This window comes from Sebastes fasciatus, chromosome 14 (assembly GCF_043250625.1).
Source record: "Sebastes fasciatus isolate fSebFas1 chromosome 14, fSebFas1.pri, whole genome shotgun sequence".
Lineage (NCBI taxonomy): Eukaryota > Metazoa > Chordata > Actinopteri > Perciformes > Sebastidae > Sebastes > Sebastes fasciatus.
Window position 1 is genome coordinate 11,328,761 of NC_133808.1, and position 12,320 is coordinate 11,341,080.

Below are 12,320 nucleotides of genomic sequence, written 5' to 3' on the forward strand. Positions count from 1 at the left end.
TCCTCCCCTTCCACTGAGCTCTCACACTATCAGCCGCTCACTCTCTCTCTCTCTCTCTCTCCCTCTCTCTCAATTCAATTCAAATGGCTTTATTGGCATGACGTAACACTGTACATGTTGCCAAAGCATATTCAAATAATGAAAATTTACAATAATTACATTTCATTAACATCAATAAAATAAAATAAAAAAATTATTTTCAATCAATCAATTGGAACAACGATATAAACAGGAAACGAAGCAAATTAACAAACAATCAAACAACAACAAGGTGCAGACAGCTGTCTCTGTCCCTCAGTTGATGTCTCTGTCCATCAGTTTATGGCAGGCAGCAACATAGGCTGCTACCAGCTCACAGCTCTTAGTGTCCTCCCCCAGTAGGACCGATAATTTGTCTTCATCTGAGAGTTGTAGAAAACGTTTAGTTATTAAATTGATTCTTTTGAAATATATTTCCCTGATGATTTTATATTTCTCACGTTTGGTGAGGAAGTGTAGCTCTGTTACAGGCTCACTCAGTGTCACTCACTCTCTCTCTCTCTCTCTCTCCTCCTGCTCCAGGAGTAGCTGCTTCTCCCCTTCCCCCCGGCCAACTGAAGGACAGAGCGCACCCGTCGGGCCCCTTCTTAGGTGACCGTGGCCTCAAGGAGCCCAGGCGGGGCCCCCCTTCTCCGGCCCCGGAGCTGCCCGTGGGAGGCCCCCCTCCCATCAAGCCCCGTCGCCATAGTGACACGGACAAACCCAAGGGCAAGCGGCCGTGCAAGACCAAACACACCAGTCAGAGAGAGCGAGAGCGGGAGAAACGGAAAGAGGCCACACCTAACAGCCCGGGCCAGCGCTGTGTGGCTGATCTGGGAGCAGCTGAAGATGACAAGGTGAGTGCTGATAGGGTGTCTGGCCATGATACGGGCGTCTGGATGTTTGCAGCAGCGGAGTCTGTTTCAGTATGCCTGTCGGCGCCTCTGATTATGCAGCTGAGGGAGGGAGGGAGAGAGAGAGCGAGAGGAAGGAAGTATGTTTACAATGTTTAGAGGGCTGCTGGAGCTTTGACCTCCCCGTGCCCTTTATCGACTCCCTGCGGAGCGCCTGCGTGCATGTGTGTTTGTCTCTGGCCTTAATTGTCGGAACGTGTGTCATCGACGCCGTTTTGTGCGTGCCAAGGCTGCGAGTGTCTGTGTGTGTGTGTGTCGTGAGCATTCCTGACATAACAACAAAACCCCGGAGCAATTATACATCGCCTGAACACAAGGCTACGTATGCACACACTCCTCTCCCTCACTCACACACACACACACACACACAGCGAGGAATGTGGCAGCCACGGTCGAGTGTATGAAGCGCCCGAGTTCAAAAGAGGGGGAAAAAAATGAGCATGGGGAAAAATTGAGGGGGAAAAAAAAAAGAAGGCTAGTTGTTTTCCGCCCAGCGCTGCTCTCCTCCCCTGCTCCTCCTCAGCCTGACAGCTGCTTCGACATGGAATTCCACTGAGAGGGCACGCACTTCACTCACACACACACACACACACACACACACACACACACACACAGAGGCAGGCAACTCCCTAGCTCGTGTGTTGCGCTCCGAGGGCTCTGTTGTTTTAGCGGTTAAAGAAAAGTGGCGTGCCAACCTGCAGGGTTTGGGGCGTGAACAGTTGGTGCGCAAAGCTGTGTGTGTGTGTTTTTCAGTGATGCATAGTGTGTCTTCCATACACAATAATACATACATGAACATATATGTTGTTGTGAAAAATTCATCTATATTTTAAGATATATGTGCACCGTAAACAATTGTTGTTAATTTACAGCAGGATTTCAACAGTATTAACCTGTTATTGCTAAAAACAGTGTTCAACAAACCTGTTAAATTACACTCATAGGCTGTTTTTTAGTGTATAGTATACACAGACAGTATAATAATGTTAATTTTACAGTAACATAAAGGCAACCCTGCTGCCAGTTCTTTACTGTTACTTTACTGGGACATTCTTAACAGTGTGGGTAGTATATAAAATAGTTATTATTGAAAAATCACATGAAGGTAAGATTGCTTTTTGAGGAGAATAAACACCATTTTTATTGAAAATATTATTATTATTTAGGCCTTATAGTGACACAATGTCATATACTTTTACGAGTTTTGTATTTTCCACTTCATTATTTAAAAAAACACACAACTGCATCTCCTTCTCTGTGTTTAATCTTATCCATGTGCCCTTGAGTGTCCATGTGTGAATGTGTCCAATCTGCTATGTGGCAGTGGCTGTAACGCTCCCTCTCTCTCTCTCTCTCTCTCCTTCTCTCTCCTCAGCTGAGTGAGCAGCGTGGCGCTCCGAGGAAAGGAGCCGCCTCTCCTAATCATTATCCCTGCTCTCCAGTCAAGCCCTGCTCCCCCGCCGCGCTCTGTCCGCCCACCCTGCTGCCCCAGGCGGCGAACGGCAGAGCGGGCGGCGTCCCACCACCAGAGGCGGCGGCGTCGCTGCACCGGACCCCCCCTGCCGAGGCCCCCGCGGTGCGTCCGATCCCGCCGGAGGCTCGCCGGCTCATCGTGAACAAGAACGCCGGAGAGACTCTGCTCCAGAGAGCCGCACGGCTGGGCTACGAGGTAATAGGGCTTCGCTCAAAGTCATCCTCCCTCCTCATCTCTTTTCTCCCTTCACATTTTATACACAATTCTCCGCTCTCTCTCTCTCTCTTCTTAAATTGAGCTCATTTTCTCCCCCTACTTTGTTCCTGCCTGTGACTCTGGCAGACGTCGCACGGCTCTTTTTTTTTTTTTTTTAAATTGTCTTTCTCCATCTGATTCTTCTCTTGCATCTGTCCTATTCTTCCTTTTTTCTAGCTCACTCTTTTGCTTTTTTTGCATCATTTCCTTCCATTTCACCGTTACTAGCGCTTCTTTCTCGTCATACTCCATCTTTCTTGCCCGCTACTCTCTCTTTCTCTCTCAGGTTTCCGCTCTCTCTCTCTCTCTCTCTCTCTCTCCCTCCCCCCCTCTTTCCTCTCAGCACTCTTTCTCTTCCTCTCTTTGTGACTCAGATTGTCGTTGGCACCCCTCCTCCTCCTCCTCTCCTCACACACACACGCACACTCCCCTCGCCTCCCCTCCTCTGCCTCGCTCTGCTCTCACATCTCATTAATTTTCCGTGAGGCGAAGTGTGACACACACTCACACACGCAGGCACACTCACACACACAAGCATGTGCGTGCGCAGACAGCATGAGGGATCGGTGGGATCATTATACGGAGACTGATGCTCGCTGCCTCTCTCTCTAGCATCGGGAGGTTTTTTTTTTTTTTCCTTTCTTTGTGTGTAGCTGCCGATCGTTCGCTCCTAAACCAGATCCCTCTCGTTCTCCGCACATACAAGGAAGAATGAGACCGGTGTATAGTCTACTAAATCTCTCAACTCCCATTGCTCCGAAAGCTTTTAATTAAAGTTGGATGGCCCGCTGTCTCGCTCTCTCCCTCATCCCTCATCCCTCGTGTTTCTGTTTGCGAGCCTAAACGTTTCCCCCCCCCCCCCTTGTTGACAGATTTTACAAATTGATTTATTGATCCAAGTGGTTTTTATGCCACTTGAGCTGCAGATTGTCCTGTGTGTGTGTCCACCTTGTCGCTCACTCGTCTTTGATGCTGTCTCTCTGTGTGTGTGTGTGTGTGTGTCTGTGTGTGTGTGTGTGCACATGATGATTTTTATCACCAGCAGAGGTATCTTCACAGAACTGTAAATAGGTGTGGGTATCTTTTGTTGCTCATTAACTGGTTGCTTTATGGTTGTGTGTGTTTGTTGTACACATTTATGATGATGAGGTGTGTGTGTGTGTCCGTGTGTGTGTGTGTGTGAGTCAGAGTGAGAGAGAGCAAGAGTGTGAATGAGAGGTAAGCACTGGGAGTATAATCGCGTTCTAATGGCCCTCTAATGTGCCGTGGTGACTGTGGTTAGCAGTGGCGGCGGCTGTTTTTCTCTCTCTCTCTCTCTCGCTCTCACACACACACACACACACACGCACACGCACAGGGTGCAGCGCAGCAGCAGCAGGGTTCAGTCAGCCATGCTGGAGAGAAGAAGCTGGCTCGTCTCTCTGATTTATGCGTCTCTCTCGAACGTTTTTTTCCCTCCCTCTCCTTTTTTTTTTTCATACCCCCTTCGCATTTTTCCCTTCCTGCGCTCTCCGCGTGTGAAGAGGGGAGGAGGGAGGAGAAAACCTGAGACTACACAAACAAGGCGCTGACCGCTGCGCAAACAACACCCCCGCCTTCCCCTCCACCTCCCTGCCTTTCTTTCTCTCCCTCTCTCTCTCGCTCTCTCTCAGGAAGCTCGTCTCTCACTGCCTGTGTGTGATAAGCCTGGGGCAGACCCCTGGGGCTCACACACATATACACACACACACACACAAGGACGTGCGCAGAGAGACACACCAATTTATGCATACCGCCCCACACACACACACACACACACACACACTCTTGCATACAAGCCTGTAGACGCACAGAGCGCTTGTCTCACGCTGGTGTTTTAGCGCCGCGAGCTCTGGGCTTATCACACACAGGCAGAGAGATATGAGGGCCTGAGAGACAGAGGCACGCACACACACACAGCTCACATGCTGATTACGAGCACACATACACACATACAGACACACACAGCTCACATGCTGATTACGAGCACACATACACACACACACACACACACACACAGCTCACATGCTGATGATGAGCACACACACACACACACACAGAAATACGCACAGAGAAACACCCGTTATGACCCAATAAGCACATGCACAGGCATCCTGACGTGTTCTTCTCCATATGCTGCACACAGCGACGGCTCTCCGCTCTCGCTGCTGTCGCCCACAGACACAGACCTGCACATGCAAATTCAGAATCACACACACACTCATACAGAGAAACAGCGGTTGTTACCCTGTAAGCGCACATACACGCGCACACACAGTCGTCCTTTTTCGTGTACAGACCTGCACATGCAGAATCACCTCATGCACACATGCATGTAATTTAACACACGCACTACTCTGCGCTGTATTCCCGATGCCCAGCCGACACTGTGCATATTTCATGTTCGTTTAGTTTTGCGATCCGTGCCTCTGCACATGAAAGCCCACTCTCTCTTTCTTCCTCCCCTCCCTCACTCCCCTTTTTATTCTCTCGCTCTCCCTCGTCTGCCTCGCTCTCTGAGCATTTGAAATGGTAATGAGGAGAGATTCTGCGGATGTCTTCATCCCTCTTCCCCCTCGTGCCGGGGCCCCTCAGCTCTGCCCATTGAAAGCTCAGATAAAGGTGCAATCTGTCATTTATTCTCCTCAGATGAATCACTTCTGATTTTCCCCTCTCAAATCCATGTATGATCCAAGCAAAGAGGGAAAACTAGATTGCATTTTAAGTGCCCAGTCAGACCAGCATCTATGATCGCAAAACGTTGGCCCAAAATCACAGCAATTAGTGGACTTTTCAAGTTCAACTTTAGTGAACTTTGTCTCGCAAATGTTTGCGCCTTTTTGAAAACAGTCTTGACAGTGCCGACCTTTGAGGGAAACAGAAAACAGACGAAGAAAGCTATCATATTAGTCATATTAGTCAACTTGATACACGTTACTCTGCTCTGCTCTCCATAACAGAAATACGTTGTGTTGTGCAGTCAGTCGAGACACAGTGGGCGAGACAAATACATTTACTTCAAATAACCATTTTAACTTATTATCCAGTCAGCGAACGAGCTATCTAGTTTTCTAACTGGTTGTCGTGGTGCGATGTTAATGTTTTTTTTCTCACCAGCCGGGTGGGGCAAGTGGGTCAGAAATTCTACTTGCCCAAAGTCACTATTTACTTATTAATTGTTTTATTTATTAATTAGCGGTTATCAAATAACAACAGAGACTCAAGTTAATTGTCATGTTGAATCTTTATTTAAGTTAATTAACTTGAGGCAAACTGCGCAATACATAGTTGGAGTTACGCCATCCGACTAAACTCCTGTTTTGAGAATAATTGAAATGCTCGCTTGCGCTTCAGCTCATAAACGTTGTCTTTACCCTCCGCCCATTTTCCCGCGATTGCCCAGTCGGGACTGCGCATATGCAATTATCAACAGAGATGAGAAGGAAGCGAGAAGGCTCACTCTTTAGCTAGCCTACTTCCATCATCTGCTCTGGAAAAAACAGTGGGTTTCATTATTTTTCACCACTTGCACAATGGGGCAAGTGAGTTGCTGGATTTACTAGCCCGACGTGGCATTTTACTTTCCCCGAGCAAGCGGGCAATCCATATTGTTGAACCCTGGTTGTGAGCTAACTGTTTAGCTTGGTGAGCTATTTTGGCTGGCTGGTGCCATCATGTTAGAGCATTAGGCTAGCTACTATAGTGTGCAGCATGTTAGCGGTTAGCTCGGCAACTTGCCCCATGAGTAGTCACTACGTCACCAAGCGTTCGACAGCTCGTATTCACAAGGACATTTGTATGAATTTCGCAATGCCACTTTCTAGTATGATCAGAAACCAGAGCTATCAGCGACTGTTGTTACCCCCCCACAGGAAGTGCAGTGGGCTTTGGAGCAAATTTTCGTAGTGGCCAAATCATGGATGTATAAAGAGAACTGGATACAGCGTCGGAGGCGGGCGCCCGTTCAATCCTATTAAAGTTGCTCAGTGGTGCATGAAGCCAAAATGGCTCAACTGCCGACTGATAAAGTAGCCGGATCATCCGGCGATCTTCCGCATCCATTGGGTCCATAGAGCAGGCGCAGTAGCGTTTCCTTTAACTCCGCCTCCCAGCCCGGGGTCCAGCCATGGTCTTGGTCTCATTCACATGAACGGAGGAAGATAAATAACTCTGGATTCGGCTATTAGTGCATTTTACAACTTTTAGGACCTAATGATTTAAATAAATGCTTTTCAAGTGTTCATACTGGGAAGTTGATTTACCTAAAAAAAAATTATCTGCTGAGTTACAGATGTCTCTTTTCCAATGTAAGTCAATGGGGAAAAAGTATTTTTGGGCCCATTGGCGTCACGTGACGGACACAGATATTGTAGTACTGCTGCTTGGCCACTACAAAAATGTGCTCTTTGCTCTTTGTGGGGGCTTGGGCCAGATGATGGAATTACAATTTCCGGATCCGTCACGTGATGCCATTGGGCCCAAAAATACTTTTTTCCCATACACTTACATCGGTGAAGAGACGTCTGTAGCCTGCCTCCAACGCTGTATCCAGTTCTTCTCTATACATCCATAGTTTTATCCTTTGGTTTGTAAGTAGCTGATGAGCGTTAATATGCAGAGCAGGTTATTGGTTGAGCCCGGAGGCATTTATCATGAACGAATATTATATATAAAAACGACCGATTATTTCTTTTTTTTTCTTTTTTTCCTTTTCTTCAGTTAGCGAATAGCACGCGTCTGTGCGTCAGTGTGAGATTAATTAACTCTATCTGAGCTCATTCTTGGGCTTCCTCTGTTACCCCAGCAGTCATTCAGCAGCAGGCTGGCTCTTATACACAGTCTCTCACATCCACACAAACATCCACACGCTTCACTTGTCTAAGCACGCACCCTCCTTCAACTGCTTAGACTTTTGGCTCTTCATCGCACAGGCAAAGCCACTCATGCATCACCTGCACATGTAATACACACGCACACATCTGTTGTATTTTAGGAGCAAACAAGGCAGCGCTGCAAGGGGTTAACTGTCTGAGTGATGCATTGATTGCAGGCGAGCGCAGGGAAGCATTCTAGAGAGGGAGATTAGAGGACGGAGGGAAAAGAGCGAGAGAGAGGAGGAGGAGAAGGGGGGGAGTGGTGTCTCATTTTACTGCGGAGGAGTGTGTGTGTGTGGCGGGAAGCCGGGGCTCTCGTGCTAAGCTCCTCGCTCTCTCCCAGCGATATTAAACACGGCTTCGGAGGTTTAGCGCTGCGCCTCCTCCACAGCCACACACACACTCACACTCACACTTAGGCAAGCTGCATATCGACACTCTCTACCCGTCAGTCTCTCCAACACTTGCTCTCATTCACTCACACAGGCAGACACACTCATGCACGCACACACAGAGAGCGAGTGGAATCCCCCAGAGGGGAGCTTCGGCGCAGCGCTCCTGAATCTCTCTCCAGCAGGCAAACAGAGTGTTGGCAGCGAGCGAAAACCAGTTTGAGCGCTGTCCCACTCCCCCCCCACTCGTTTCTCTTTTTTTTTTTCTCCTCTCTCGCACTTTTTCTTGCTCACTTCTTTTCTCTTGATCCCGCTTTCCACTCCCCCTCCTTTTCCTCCTTTTCCTCATTGTCTCCTTCCTCCCCGGCTCGGCCGTCCCCCCGGCTTCGCACTACCACTTCCACCCACTACACCCCACCCTTTCATCTCTTGTTATTATCAGCTGCAGCCCAGAGGACAGCCCCGGCAGATTTCATCCACAGATTCATTAATCTGTCATCTGTTGGGGTGTTGCCGCTCACTTCTCCCGTTCTTCCGCCCTCCTCTAGCCCTCTCTTCTTATCCCTCTGTCAGCCTGATTTCTCTCCATCGCCTGCCTTTCCTTCTCTCTTCCCTCTTCCTCCCTCCATCCGCCCTGCGCTGAAAGAGAGAGAGAGTGAGAGAGAGAGAGATAAATACTTGGACTAGACGGCAGGCTAGAATTAGCATAGAAATGGAAGTTTGGAGTCATTCCCCAGGTTCAGATGAGCAGCTTTCCTCCCCTCGGCACAGGACTGTTAGCAGGACGGAGTATGAGTGTGTCTGGATGCATCAGTCTTGCATTCACATATATATATATATATAAATGTATATAACATAAAATACATTAAAATTAGGTATTTTCTGTTTATTTTTCTGCAAATGCTTCTGCCCAGTCCCACACTAAGTTGCATATCCACACCGATACAAACACATACCCACGGTGTTGAAACACACACTTGTTTGACTCGGACAGGCTCCGAATCAACACATTTGCTGGACCGCTCCCTATCTCTCTGTCTCCTCTCCGTTTGGTAGCCGCAGACGCCGCTCCAGTCCAATAAAAACCAGTCTGACTACTTAGTGCTGGATACCCAACTGTCGCAGCCCGAGACCAGAGGAAACGCTTCCAGCTCTAGAGCGCCTCTATCAAATCTCTTTGTTCCGCTTCCATTATGCTGTGTTCAGAGCCCAACCATCGTAACTGGCTGCCACAGTGGCGTCCAGGCCCAACCATGGCACACACACATACACACTAACACACACACTCATACATGCACAATCTGGCAGGCTAAATACAGTTGAGTCACACTTCAATGTGTTTTGGCGCCAGCTCTAGTGTTATGGAGCATTTGTGTGTGTGTGTGTGTTTGTCCGGCACAGAAATACACTCAGTTCCTCCTTTCCCTAATTTCTCTCCCACAGGAACTGTAAAAGGGGAAGGACTGTTTGCGTATGCGTCTGCTCCGTCTGACTCGTGTGTTTTGGTCTTGTATTGCTTGGGTTTTCGCCACACACACACACACATCCTCCTCTCACACACTAAACCCCTACTCTCCCTCCGTGTTGGCTGTCTCTCTTTAGGAGGTGGTGCTGTACTGTTTGGAGAACCGAATATGCGAGGTGAATCACCGGGACTACGCCGGTTACTGCGCCCTCCACGAGGCGTGCGCCCGCGGCTGGCTCAGCATAGTCCAACACCTGCTGGATTACGGGGCAGACATCAACTGCAGCGCACAGGATGGCACCAGGTATGCAAACAACCTTTGTTCATATGCACGCAAAATCACAGAAACTTGCGCTTGCATAAACACGTCTCATTGCGAACACTGATTATGGCTTTTTTTCTGCATGTTTTAATAGGACAAGCCAGGGCCAGTTAAGTCAATCGAGTTTGCTCATAGCAAAATTTCTGGGATTGATTTTTGTATTTTGCTCGGCAAGAGCAGTGATTTGAGAGATTAGCTGCAGTTTTAAATGAGAAAGGCTAGTGCTTTCATTGCTGAGTTATTAAAATTTACAGTAGGGGGTCTGTTCTAGGAAACTGTGCACAGGTCTTAACGGTGCATTGTGCAGCAGCTTTTATTAAACCATTACCAGATTAGCAACGCTGGTATTACAGTTACATAGGTGAGACCATTGCAAAGAAGAATGTCAGTCTTATAAATCTATAAATTGCATTTCACTTTGTGTACATGCACATGGAGCAATATTAGGGACGCTCAGGGGGGGCAACATTTGACTTGCTACAGGGGACAAAGTAGGTTATTTGAAAACTTAAATTTCAGGAACTCTACCAGTAATAATACTGCTGAAATGACGAAGAAGCTATCAGTTATCACATTGTCACAATTACTTTTATAGTAATATATTTTTGATGCTATACACAGCATCTTTATACTCCATCTAGACAAAAAAAAAAACATACAAATGTTGTCAGTGCCGTTCTTTGTCATTCTTAAAATGTACATTTGTGTTTGTCTAGACCGATTCACGACGCTGTGGAGAATGACCACCTGGATGTTGTGCGAGTCCTGCTGTCTTACGGCGCCGACCCCACCCTGGCAACATATTCTGGCCGCGGCCTGCTGAAGATGACCCACAGCGACAGCATGGAGCGCTTCCTTACTGGTAAGCCTCGCTGGCTTTTCAATCTCAGTCATAGACACCATTTAGTCAGGAATTTAGAAAAATACAGACGTCAGTTGCAGTCTGTATCCTCACCCTGCCTCCCTGTGGAGATTTTCAAACACTAGAGTATACATCTGTGCAATTTGAGAGCACACATCACTACTGAGGACAGTTTGTTTTTTTCCCACCTTCAGTCATCATTCAGATTCTGAAATGAGGACTGGGGGTATTTGAGGACTTCTATTTAAGTCAGAAATAATGTTGATCTATAATTATGCATGAATTAGGATAATAAACATCCAAGTACTCCGAAGCAGCAACTGCACAGCACGCACATGCATCTTTTATGGATAAGGCTGGTTTTGTTGCGTTTGAAAAAAAAAGGCTTACAAACAGGCCTACAGTTATATCACTTTATTAGTGAAAGTTACACACTGTGTGGAAGTTTCATTTAATTTGTAAATTGCACCTTAGGCTACTAAAAAACCCAAATCCCTCGATAAAAAAATAGAGAGGACATGACCTCGGTTTTCTTTTTGCAATCAAAGACCCTGATTGAAATTATTGTTTTTATTGCCTTGAATGTGCAATACTCTGATGCAGTTAAAGCTTCAGTAGGCAGAATATTTTTGGCATCATTGGACAGAAATTCCATAATAACCTTTCAGCATATTGTAATTCAAGTGTTCTGAGAGGAAACTAGACTTCTGCACCTCCTCATGGCTCTGTTTTCAGGCTTTAAATAATCAGACTTTGGCCAATCACAGGTCATTTCAGAGAGAGAGCGTTCCTATTGGCTGTGCTCCAGCTGGTGGGCGGTGCTTGGTATTTCCTCAACAGATCTCAACATGGCTGCCTGGTCACAAACTTTCTCATTTTACAGCTAAACAGTACACTACAAGATGTTTCTGAAAACATTTGAATATCAATGTGACTTTGACCACAAATCATGAAATCACAAATGCGAATTAACGAGTGAATTAAAAGGAGATGAAGTGTTTTTTAGACAGCAGGACCACCAGAGAGTGGATATCGAGGTGGGGCAAGGGCAAATTGTCAAAAAGATCGGTCCGCAACCGAGTTCTCAAATGCCCCAATCTTGGCTCATTCAATGTTTGCTGTTCTTTCAATGCTCTGACCTCTGTGCAACCTGTTGTTGGTACAAGTCTCTCTCTGTAAATCTTCATCCTCCACCTCCCAACTGTCGCCACCAGACATGTCTGTCTCTGTCATCCCGTTTCCCCTCCGGCAAACCCCCCCTCCCCAGTCCTTCCCTGCTCCTCTCTCCCCCTCCCTCGACCACCTGTTAGACAGGGAGTCTCAGCCCGCCGGGGTGCGTGCTGCTGCCTCTGAGCTCCTCTATCTGGTTACTTAGCAACGCCAACTGTGTTTGCTCAGCGTACGTGCGGAAATGGGCTTCGCTCTGGCTGGAGACTCTGCTTTTGTATGCGTGCGTGTGAGCGCCTGAGTGTGCCTTTTCACGAGGGCTGCCACGCTAAGAGCCTGACGCGGTCTGTATTTTGGGGCGTGAATGTCGAGAGGGCTCGTGTGTGAATGTTTACAGTTAAGTCAAAACAACGCGCGCAGGGGGGAGGAAATGAAAGCACACACACGGAGACACACGCTTCCTCTGTAGCCAGCTACTTTAATATTACATGAACGTCTATAGCTAGTTAAAACCGATTATCTGAGAGACACACCAGAGTAAAAGAGACAAGACGCAGGA

General features: G+C 47.4%; 2 protein-coding genes across 4 annotated transcripts in view; both read left to right on the forward strand.

Annotated features, from left to right (window-relative positions):
- Positions 1–12,320, forward strand: part of bcor (BCL6 corepressor) — a 44,674-nt gene that overhangs the window by 29,836 nt on the left and 2,518 nt on the right. For all 3 annotated transcript variants that reach the window (XM_074658791.1, XM_074658792.1, XM_074658793.1), the window contains 4 exons: positions 562–875; positions 2,308–2,601; positions 9,548–9,714; positions 10,449–10,594. In XM_074658791.1, the coding sequence (XP_074514892.1) occupies positions 562–875; positions 2,308–2,601; positions 9,548–9,714; positions 10,449–10,594 (921 nt within the window). The remainder of the gene's footprint in view (positions 1–561; positions 876–2,307; positions 2,602–9,547; positions 9,715–10,448; positions 10,595–12,320) is intronic.
- Positions 1,334–12,320, forward strand: part of LOC141782428 (sentrin-specific protease 7) — a 55,249-nt gene continuing 44,262 nt past the window's right edge. The window contains exon 1 of the mRNA XM_074658794.1: positions 1,334–1,345. The gene's annotated coding sequence lies outside the window, so the exon portion shown is untranslated. The remainder of the gene's footprint in view (positions 1,346–12,320) is intronic.